Source organism: Neoarius graeffei, chromosome 5, assembly GCF_027579695.1.
Source record: "Neoarius graeffei isolate fNeoGra1 chromosome 5, fNeoGra1.pri, whole genome shotgun sequence".
NCBI classification, from domain to species: domain Eukaryota; kingdom Metazoa; phylum Chordata; class Actinopteri; order Siluriformes; family Ariidae; genus Neoarius; species Neoarius graeffei.
The window spans coordinates 11,689,059-11,700,554 of record NC_083573.1 but is presented as its reverse complement, the minus strand read 5'-3'; the positions used below and the strand labels follow the sequence as shown (position 1 = coordinate 11,700,554).

General features: G+C 46.7%; 1 protein-coding gene and 1 pseudogene across 1 annotated transcript; both read right to left on the bottom strand.

Moving 5' to 3' along the window:
- Nucleotides 1-264: 264 nt before the first annotated feature.
- LOC132886204 (C-C chemokine receptor type 1-like) lies at nt 265-882 on the bottom strand (annotated as a pseudogene).
- Nucleotides 883-1,004: 122 nt separating this feature from the next.
- LOC132886203 (C-C chemokine receptor type 5-like) lies at nt 1,005-3,878 on the bottom strand. The gene is made up of 2 exons (XM_060920778.1): nt 3,794-3,878; nt 1,005-2,086 (listed from the first exon to the last, which is right to left on the bottom strand). The coding sequence occupies exons 1-2, from the start codon at nt 3,876-3,878 to the stop codon at nt 1,020-1,022; spliced, it is 1,152 nt and encodes a 383-aa protein (XP_060776761.1). The 3' UTR covers nt 1,005-1,019.
- Between the last annotated feature and the right edge of the window lie 7,618 nt (nt 3,879-11,496).

The window sequence follows — 11,496 nt, the reverse complement described above, 5'->3', positions numbered from 1 at the left end:
CAATTTTTGAACAACTTGGGCTTATTTATTCACTTGACCTTTGTCAGCACAAAATGATAACAGTCAAAAGAATAAAGCACCCACCCAAAAAAAAAAAAACAGGAATCATCCTTCGTCGTGATTCATACCAGAGTGCTACTGAATTAATGTAAATGGTCAAAAGGGGTTAATTAATTTTCTGTAACAATTTATACATAGACTTGTTTGGAGGAAAATGTACATAATCTCAGGCTATTAAGATTATTTTACAAAGATGTAAATGTATTATGGTCTTTTTACAAACTGAAATAGGCTTTGGGGATAACAAGCAATAACAGTTACAGTTTTAATTTTGTCTTTGTGCTGGAAATCATTGAGGCGCGTGAGTACGATGTTATAGGGTGTCCAGAAGAGGAAGTAAACAGTGACCAAGACCACCATGAGCCTGACAGCTTTGTGTTTCTTCTGAGATTTCATGGTCATTAAGATGGGGATGATGCGTGAGTAACAGAACAGCATCACTGAGAGAGGAATAATAAAACCAAAGATGTTCAGCTCAATGTGATGAAATGACTTCCACATTTTCCTTTTTTAATATTCCACCATGCAGTTTGATACATTTGATATAGTATTCACTTTTGAGAAACTGATGGCTGGCAGAGAGGCTACCAAGCTCAGTGTCCACACAAACAAAGCCAGTGCTATGCTAGCTCTGACAGACCGGTGCTTGGGGATGAGGGAGATAGAGGTGTGGACGATGACGGCATAGCGGTCCACTGTCATAAGGATCATGAAGAAGATACTTCCATAGAAGCCCAGCATGTAGAGTGCTGTCACTGCATGGCACATGAACTCTGGGAAGGCCCAATTAGAGTTGGCAGCGTAGTCGGCCCAGAAAGGCAATGAAAATGAACTAATTATAGAAAGTAAGTATAAAACATAAAAAACAATCACCAACCTACTGTAAAAAAATGGAAAATCAAAGTATTAAGGTCTTTTTACAAACTGAAATAGGCTTTGGGGATAACAAGCGATAACAGTTACACTTTTAATTTTGCCTTTGTGCTGGAAATCATTGAGGCGTGTGAGTACTTGGAGGTCGTCCTCTCTGAGGACTTGCTTTCAACTGTTGTGCAATGGCCAAAGCAAAGAGGAAACCACTCTTTCAGGATCTTTAAAAATAAATTCCTGAATTTCTGCCCCACAAAGGCATAAATTATGGGGTTGAGGCAGCAGTGACAGAATGCTATGGATTCCACCCACTGTATAGCCATGTGCAGGTCCTGGTAGCAATGATGGCTGGTCATGTAGCCCAGTTCTTGCAGGAGCTTCAGGAAGATGACGATGTTGTAGGGCGTCCAGAAGAGGAAAAAAACAGTAACCAAGACCACCATGAGCCGAACAGCTTTGTGCTTCTTCTGAGACTGCATGGTCATTAAGATGGGGATGATACGCGAGTAGCAGAACAGCATCACTGAAAGAGGAATAATAAAACCAAGGATGTTCAGCTGAGTGTAATGGAATGACTTCCACACTTTCCTTTCTGAATATTCCACCATGCATTTTGTTGCATTCTCAAGTGTACCGGTATTCTTCACTTTTGAGAAAATGATGTTTGGCAGAGAGGCTCCCAAGCTCAGTGTCCACACAAACAAAGCCAGTGCTATGCTAGCTCTGACAGACCGGTGCTTGGGGATGAGGGAGGTAGAGGTGTGGACGATGACGGCATAGCGGTCCACTGTCATAAGGATCATGAAGAAGATACTTCCATAGAAGCCCAGCATGTAGAGTGCTGTCACTGCATGGCACATGAACTCTGGGAAGGCCCAATTAGAGTTGGCAGCATAGTCGGCCCAGAAAGGCAATGAGATAAGGAAGAGGAGGTCTGAAATGGCCAGGTTGAAGAGGCACAGATCTGACATGTTGAATGGTTTGTGATACTTGACCAGGACACACAACACCAGGCCATTGCCAATGAACCCCACAATGAAGACAATGCTGTAGACTGTAGGGAGGAAGACTTGGCTAAAATCCATTACATTGCTGTTGTTGCAGACCTGGGACTCGTAATCACCTTGCTTTAGGCTGTCGTAGTCAGAGTAGTCCTCTGTTAAAGAAAAAATATCCCTTTGTTATTATGCATCACTAAATAATGTAAATAATATTTACTTCCAGTACATTATACAGTAGTGCTTTCTTATCAATCATCTGTTTCTAAAAATAATACAATGCAAAAAATATAAAAGATTCAAAATGTTAATGCTAATGCAGTAAAGAGAAGTCAAGAGTTTTACACTTTTATTGTGGGGGAACAACATCTATAAGAAAGAAAGCACAACTTTATTCATCACACACTTGTGAAATTTCCTCTCTGCATTTAACCCATCTGAAGCAGTGAACACACACATGCACGAGCAATGAGCACACACACATAGAGCAGTGGGCAGCCATGCTAACAGCGCCTGGGGAGCAGTTGGGTGCCTCGCTCAAGGGCACCTCAGCCCAAGGCCGTCCCATATTAACCTAACCACATGTCTTTAGACTGTGGGGAAAACTGGAGCACCCAGAGGAAACCCACGCAGACACGGGGAGAACATGCAAACTCCACACAGAAAGGCCCTTGCCAGCCACTGGGTTTGAACTCAGAACCTTCTTGCTGTGAGGCGACCGTGCTAACCACTACACCACCATGCTGCCCAAATCCGGTGCTGCCTCGTTTCCTCTCCCCCACTTGCCCTATAGGCAGACACAGATTATTTTAATACTGTTCTGTGGGATTTCATGGTATACCATGGTATAAAAACTGATGGCTGTCATTCCACGTACATTGCCTTATTTCCGTTAATTGGGGGAAAAATGCAACCAAACAGAGAATTTCACTTGCACTCAGGATTAGCATCATGGGAGGCACCCCAATAACTGCAGGTCAAGCCTTTGGCATCATAATTAGGTTTTTATTGATTAATTTATATTCATCATATGAAACATCTCACACACACACACCCTGTTGGTCATGCTTGCATCAGGCCAGATTGGGGGAATTAGCTTGACTTGTTGTCATTACATCAACAAAAAAATACCCACTCATAAAGCAGTTAGCATTAGCAAGACAGATGACGCTTGGCAGTAATATGTTTGAGGGCAAGCCTGCAACTCTTCTTACGGTCAGTATATGCCTTTAATTCCCTTTATGATGCCAACCTTGTCTTTCATGATTATTGTGCAACATGTTGAATGAGTTTTGGGTCTGTCTGCAATTATTTGGTAAGAGTGGAGTCTACAGTCTCTTCCAAGTGATGTTTGAATGATGTGCACAATGCAGTGTGTGTGTGTGTGAGAAAGCTTAGATCCTCACCCACTGATGCAAACAAACATACTTTATTTATATAACATGTTATAGTTTGTAGGGACATTTCTCATTATTTTTCATGGATGGTAGGAAAAAAACAATGAGAAGCATTGTTCAAAAATGAAGAGAAGCACAAACTGAAAACAATAAATTGCTTATGTAACCGGGAGAACACCGGTAGGGGCGGAACAATAATGTGGTGACTGGTTCCCCCGGTCCTATTTAAGTGCAGGACCAATGGCGCAAGCTAGGTTCGATTTGTGGTGTTTCTGGGGTGCTGCAGACAGTGGCTGTGCGTTTTTGCTATCCTTTTAGTGATTTTTGGACTGTGCCGCTGCTTTGGCTAATGCAGCGGGTTACTCCCTTACAAACGCTGATTTCAACAGGTGCGTGTTTCCATTTAGTTGACTGCTCATGTGCCATTTCCCTTTCAGGAATTAAATGACTGGATGAGCAGCGACTTACCTGTTTCATACTCTGTAGGCTCTGGTATTGTGTGCCTTCTGTTGACCGTCGTAGTTGTGGACGTCGAGTGTCTTGTGTATGGCATATCGCCTACGATGCCTTTCTTATGAGTGCTGGAATTTGGAAATGTGTGCATCCAATAACTAATTGGTAAGAGGTTTGACCATCTCCTAGAAGGTAAGTCTGTATGTCATGTTTACTATGCCTGGGTCTTCAAAATGGGAGATAATTAACATCTTGTGTTGCTTTCTAGTGGCCTAACTCCCAAGATCCATTGCTGTTTTGCCTGAGGCGAGGTTTGTCCTGTTCCCTGTCGCAGTTTCCCATCTTGGCGTGAGAGGCCTATTGTGGGGCTGTGGCTTGTTTGTCTGCTGCTTTTTTTTTGTATTGTCTTTTTTTCCGTTTGGTTGTTTGTTTTTTTGTCCCTTTTTATCCTTATTTTGCATTTATGTGATTGCTGGTCCAAGTTTGTCCTTGCATGTGCTGGGAGCTTGCTTCGTTTGGCTTGAATCAGTGCTGTCTGTTAGTTTATGTATTATGTGCATTGTTCTTTTTTTTCTTTTGTATTTGTGCAAGCAATCCAACTACTGTGAATTTTCCTTCTCTCCCTCTAGCTCCCCTCCACCTGGTCCCAGGTAGTGAGTGTTTAAGGCTGTAGTGTGTAGATTGTTTTTTTTTCCTTTAACTTTTTTTTTGTGTGTATTTACCTTGTGAGACCTCCAATTCTTTCTCTGCAAGATCCTGCTGACTACGCCACTGGTCACAATTTGGCATAGTCAGCAGGATCTTGCAGAGAAAGAACTGGAGGTCTGACAAGGTTGTTAGCTGGTTGCTTGCATTAATTGATTTTTTTTTTTCCGCCTTTTGTATATCTGTCACCTTCTTGCTTGTCAGGGGCTGGGCTGCTTGCCGTGTTTTATTAGACAGTATTGTCTCTTTTGTGGCTTTGTTTGTCTTGCCTTTTTAAGGTATATTGTATTTTGTGTATTTTGTGTGTTTGTGGATTATTTTCTCGTTTAAAGGCAAAACAGCAGTGGGCCAACCGGGTTGGAAAGCCGCAGCAGTGGGTTTTTGAATAAGTAAGTGGTCTAAACCTTTAACATGGCGTCGGAATTACAGGAACTCGAGGAGTTGGTACAACAGCTGCAAATGGACAACGAGCGTTTGCGGTGTGAACAGGCCGCATTGTCTGAGCCAGCAGGTGTAGTAGGTGGTGGGGATAACCAGTCTGCTTCCTCTTCCTCTGCCCCCCAGCCAACTCCTTGTCATGACCGGTTGCTGTATGTGCCTAGGGAATGGAAATGTCCAATGTTCCGAGGCCCAGGTGGCATGGGTGTGGCCGAGTGGATTGAAGAGGTACGTGCCAGTGTCCGTGCTAGACATTTGAAGTCCATTGACCAGGCTTACCTTATTTATGATCACTTGGAAGGAGAGGCCAAGAATGAAATAAAATTCAGGCCTGCCTGTGATCGAGAAGACCCAGAGAGAATTCTTTCCATTCTCAAAGATTTATATGGTTGTTCCCAGTCTTATGTGTTATTGCAGGAGGCGTTCTTTTCCTGCCGTCAACTGGAAGGGGAGTCCTTGCAGGAGTACTCACACGCCTTGTTTTGTTTGATGGATCAGGTTGTAGCCAGTGCCCCTAATGGGGTTCCTAATTCAGGTATGTTGTTGCGAGATCAATTCATTGAGAACGTGTTGGATCCATCTCTCCGCAGAGTCCTGAAAGAGTGTGTTCGTAGCAACCCTGTGGCTACTTTGTTGGACGTTCGTAGCGAGGCCCTAAGGTGGGAACGAGAGGGAAGAGTGAGTGAAGGTAGGCAAAGAAGTTATTCAGTGCCTTCTCTTTGTGCTGTAGTTACATCGAAGGCACACCCTGCTCCTTCAACCTCCACAGAGGTCCAGAAAGGGTCGTTGTTGGAGATCGTTGAGATCAAGGAAATGCTAAAGCGCCAGCAGGAGCAGCTTAATCAACTCTCCCAAGAGGTTTTGCAGATGCAGAATGCCACTCGGCCTCGCTCTAGGAGTCGTAATGACTCTGTGATTTGTAGGCGATGTGATCAGCCAGGGCATTATGCCAGCCACTGTGATAATGAACGCGCATCCCAGACTTTTCATGCTCCTCTACCAGTTAGGCCGTCAAGCTCAACCCAGCCGTCAGGAAACTAGAACCCTCTGGAGTGCAGAGCCACATTTCAGATGGGGGCACATTTGGCTCGAGTGGGGAGGGAAGGGGTGAACCCTCGGTGTTACAGGTCATTGGGGCCTGTCCATATGTAAATGTGTCAATTGGTAGAGTGGAGGTACGTTGCTTGCTCGATACTGGATTCATGATGTCCACCATATCTGAATCCTTCTTTTTCAAAAACTTTAAGGAAAAGCTTCAGGCCTGTAACTGGTTACAGCTGAAGGCTGCAAATGGGTTGGAAATTCCCTACCTTGGCTATGCAGAATTCGATGTGGAGGTCTTTGGTAAGGTCATTCCCAAACGTGGCGTGTTGGTGGTTAAAGAGACCCCAGCATCCCAGGTGAGTCCAGCTACTCCTGGTATATTGGGAATGAATGTCATAGCACAGTGCTATAAGGAGTTGTTCCAGCAGCACGGCTCTTCTTTTTTCGATCTCCTCGGTGACACCCAGGCTGTGGGGGCTTGGAAGCATGCTTTTCAGGCTTGCCAGATGCCTCAATCAAGGGCATTAAAGACATGTTTTGCTAAAGTCAGAGGTAAACTCCCTATTCACATACCTGGGGGGACTGCTTGATGGGTAGCTGCTACTTGTTCGCAGCAGCTTGCTCTCCAGTCACCTACAGTAATGTTTGAACCGTGCAGTAGCATGGATGCGCAACAGGTGGATTTGTTGCTGGCCCCTGCGGTAGTCAAGGTGGTTAGGGGTACAGTGTATGTTCCTGTGTTTAATGTTGGCACTCGGGGCATTCGGTTGCACTCTCGGGCATTGCTCGGTCAGGTGAGCCCCGTGCAGATTGTTAGCCTTCCACCAGGGGTTAGTGAGGTAGGTGAATCTGCATCTGGTAATGTCACTGCTGTCATTAATTCTCAGCAGGAACAGATGGATAAGATGGAGGCATTAATTCAGGCTATGGATTTGTCTGCTCTTCCAGAGGCTGACCAGACAAAGGTGAGGTCACTACTGCTCAAACACAAATCAGTATTCTCAACATATGATGGAGATCTGGGCTGCACCAGCCTGATCCAGCACAAGATCCCACTGCTTGATGATGCCCCAGTGCGACAACGGCATCGGAGGATCCCTCCTTCTGATTATGAGGCTGTAAAAGCCCATATCAATCAGTTATTGGAAACCCGTGTGATCAGGGAGAGTTGCAGTCCCTACGCCTCCCCAATTGTGTTAGTCAGAAAGAAGGACGGCAGTCTACGGCTTTGCGTGGACTACCGACAGCTTAATAGTAAGACGCGTCATGACTCATTCCCCCTTCCTCGGATTGAGGAAATCGCTGGATGCTCTCTGTGGGGCCCATTGGTTTTCTACCATGGACCTCACCAGTGGGTATAATCAGGTGCTGGTGGCAGAAAATGATAAGCCTAACAGACTGCGTTCTGTACCCAGTTTGGGTTGTTTGAATTCAATCGTATGCCCTTTGGGCTTTGCAATGCGCCAAGTACATTTCAGTGTTTGATGGAACGCATGTTTGGAGCGCAGCATTTTGAGACTTTGCTATTGTATCTTGACGATATCATTGTCTTTTCTGCTTCTGTTGACCAGCACTTAAAGAGGCTTGATGCCATGTTGACACGTCTGCACCAGGAGGTCCTTAAAGTGAAGAGGAAAAATGCTGTTTCTTTCAAACTGAGGTAAAATATCTGGGGCATGTGATTTCCAAAGATGGTGTAGCTACCGACCCAGACAAAATCAAGGCAGTCTCCAACTGGGCTCGGCCCCAAAATGTGTCGGAGCTCCGCTCATTTTTGGGGTTTGCTAGCTACTATAGGCGTTTCGTTAAGGGCTTCTCCCAGGTGGCTGCCCCTCTCCATCAACTTGTGGTGGAGGTGGGGGGAGGACGGCACAGCAAAGGGTGGAAAGTTCCGTTCAGGGGTGCCTGGACTGAGTCATGTGAACAGAGTTTTGAGGAGCTTAAGCTTTGACTAATTGAGGCGCCTGTGCTTGCATATGCGGATTTTGCTCTTCCCTTTATCCTTGAGATAGATGCTAGCTATAGCGGGCTGGGTGCCGTACTATCCCAGGAGCAGGGAGGCAAAGTGAGACCTATCGCCTATGCAAGCCACACCCTTAGTCGTTCGGAGCGGAAGATGCCAAATTATAGCTCCATGAAATTGGAATTTCTGGCTTTGAAGTGGGCTATGGCTGATAAATTTAGGGAGTACTTGTTGGGGCATAAGTGTGTGGTATGGACTGACAACAACCCCCTGAGCCACCTACGGACTGCAAAGCTTGGTGCCACCGAGCAGCGCTGGGCCTCCCAACTCGGGGTGTTTGATTATTCTATCAGGTATCGTTTAGGGAGGGTCAATAAGAATGCAGATGCGCTGTCGCGGCAATACCCACCAGTTGGGCCCCCAGACCTGGTTAATTCTGGCCAGGGACCTGATGGGGTTGGGACCTCTCTGTGCCAGCTGCAGGAATTCATAGGTGTGGTTAAACCTTTCGGGGTGTTTCAGTCCGTTGTTTCTGTGTTGCCTGTGCCTGCTTCTTATGATTTGTGTGCCCTACAGGAAAAGGATGGGGACCTTGGCACTTTTGCATGGTTCTGGAGGCGGGGGAGGCGCCCTGATGCCACTGAAAGGCGGCAGCTGTCCAGGCCCGTATTGGAGTTAGTGCGGCAGTGGGACAGAATCGTGGAACAAGATGCTACCTTTTATCGTAGGGTGTATCGGCCTGATGGCATTGAGGACACCCTCCAGGTGCTGCTTCCTAAGCAGCTCCACGAGGAGGTCCTCACCCAGTTACACCAAGGACATGGCCACCAGGGGGTGGAAAGGACCACCGAATTGGTCCGAGCATGGTGTTATTGGCCAGGTATGTACCACGACATTAAGGAATGGTGTCAGCAATGTGAACGCTGCACTATTGCTAAGCCCACCCCAGCAGGGAAGGCTCCTATGGGCCATCTTTTCGCTGCGCGGCCCAATCAAGTATTGGCCATTGATTTTACCATCTTGGAGAGGGCTCGAGATGGTAGGGAACACGTCTTGGTAATGACAGACGTGTTTTCTAAGTTCACCCAAGCAGTACCAACGCGGGACCAGAGGGCTACTACCGTGGCAGACATTCTGGTCCGAGAATGGTTTTATCGATTTGGCATTCCAGCCAGAATCCATTCCGATCAGGGAAGGAATTTTGAAAGTGCCTTAGTGAACCAGTTGTGCCAGATTTATGGTGTTCACAAGACCCATACCACCCCTTGCCATCCTCAAGGGAACGCTCAATGTGAGCGGTTTAATCGGACATTACATGGCCTCTTGTGCACCTTGCCTCTGTCGAAGAAGGCAGATTGGCCACATTACCTTCCCCAAATTTTGTTTGCATACAACACTACCATACATCAGACAACTGGTGAGTCCCCCCATTTGCTTATGTTTGGACAGGAACCTAATTTGCCGGTCGACTTTCTCCTTGGCAGGGTTCCAGCTAATGCCTCGGAGCCTGTCAGCGACTGGCTGCTAGAGCATCAGGCCCATTTACAGACAGCCTTCGATGGTGCTAGGGAGCGCATCGAAATGGCAGCCTGTCTCCGGAAGGAGCATCATGATCGGGACGTTAAGGGTGTCTCCATTGCCGAGGGTGAGGTGGTACATCTGCGCAATACTGGCGTCAGAGGTAGGAATAAAATGCAGGATGCATGGAGCCCCACCAGGTACATGGTGGTGAGGGCACCAGGACCTGAGGGGGGCGTGTATTCCATTGCCGCATGCAACCAACAGGCTGAGGTTAAGCAAGTGCATCGCAGCTTGCTGAAGCGAGCCCCAACCAAGGTCATGGTTTCCGGCCAAACCCCTGCTAACACTGCCATACTGGATCACACACTCACTGGTACCAATGAGGGCCTGGAGGGGTGGTGGATTGTGTGCCCTATGGAAGGGGAGGGTTTGGCACCCCCAACGAGGGCTGTCCTGGCAGAGTCCCCTATGAGGGCGTTGCCCGCGACAGACTCCCCTCCCCCGTTAGTTCAGCGGGAGGCGGGTCCCTCAACATCTACATCAATGGCTTTGGTTGACCCGCCTCACTGCACCGTAGGAGGCCCCCCTGATATGGCTTATTCTGGGGCCGAGGCTGAGCTCAGCATGCCCCGGCATACCACTAGGGAGACAGCAGGGAAGCACACAAATGTCCACCATCTTCCCCAGTCAGCAGTATCGTCTGGCCAAACCCATTGACTCGTTGTGGTGTTTTCGATGGGGGTAGGGCCTATTGGGGTTGCTTTTCTTGGGTGTATCGTCGGGGCGACGATACAAAAATGCTGGGGGCAGATTGTAACCGGGAGAACACCGGTAGGGGCGGAACAATAATGTGGTGACTGGTTCCCCTGGTCCTATTTAAGTGCGGGACCAATGGCGCAAGCTAGGCTCGATTTGTGGTGTTTCTGGGGTGCTGCAGACAGTGGCTGTGCGTTTTTGCTATCCTTTTAGTGATTTTTGGACTGTGCCACTGCTTTGGCTAATGCAGCGGGTTACTCCCTTACAAACGCTGATTTCAACAGGTGCGTGTTTCCATTTAGTTGACTGCTCATGTGCCATTTCCCTTTTGGGAATTAAATGACTGGATGAGCGGCGACTTACCTGTTTCATACTCTGTAGGCTCCGGTATTGTGTGCCTTCTGTTGACTGTCGTAGTCGTGGACGTCGAGTGTCTTGTGTATGGCATATCGCCTACGATGCCTTTCTTATGAGTGGTGGAATTTGGAAATGTGTGCATCCAATAACTAATTGGTAAGAGGTTTGACCATCTCCTAGAAGGTAAGTCCGTATGCCATGTTTACTATGCCTGGGTCTTCAAAATGGGAGATAATTAACATCTTGTGTTGCTTTCTAGTGGCCTAACTCCCAAGATCCATTGCTGTTTTGCCTGAGGCGAGGTTTGTCCTGTTCCCTGTCGCAGTTTCCCATCTTGGCATGAGAGGCCTATTGTGGGGCTGTGGCTTGTTTGTCTGCTGCTTTTTTTTGTATTGTCTTTTTTTTCTGTTTGTTTGTTTTTTTGTCCCTTTTTATCCTTATTTTGCATTTATGTGATTGCTGGTCCAAGTTTGTCCTTGCATGCGCTGGGAGCTTGCTTTGTTTGGCTTGAATCAGTGCTGTCTGTTAGTTTATGTATTATGTGCATTGTTTTTTTTTTCTTTTGTATTTGTGCAAGCAATCCAACTACTGTGAATTTTCCTTCTTTCCCTCTAGCTCCCCTCCACCTGGTCCCAGGTAGTGAGTGTTTAAGGCTGTAGTGTGTAGATTGTTTTTTTTTCCTTTAACTTTTTTTTGTGTGTATTTTTCAGTTTTATTGTGTGTATAATTTAGTTAGTGTAACTTATAGTACTGGCCTTTGTCCTTGTGTTTGACCCTTTTTTTTTTTCTTGTTTGCAGTGTGCACGGGTGGTGGTTTCCTCTATGTAGTCTGTCATAGTCTTAACCTTGCTAATTAACAGGTGTGGTGGGAGAGTGAGAGCGACAGAAGGGAAGTTCTCCTTTTTTTATCCAGTTTTGGCTAACAGTTTGCTTA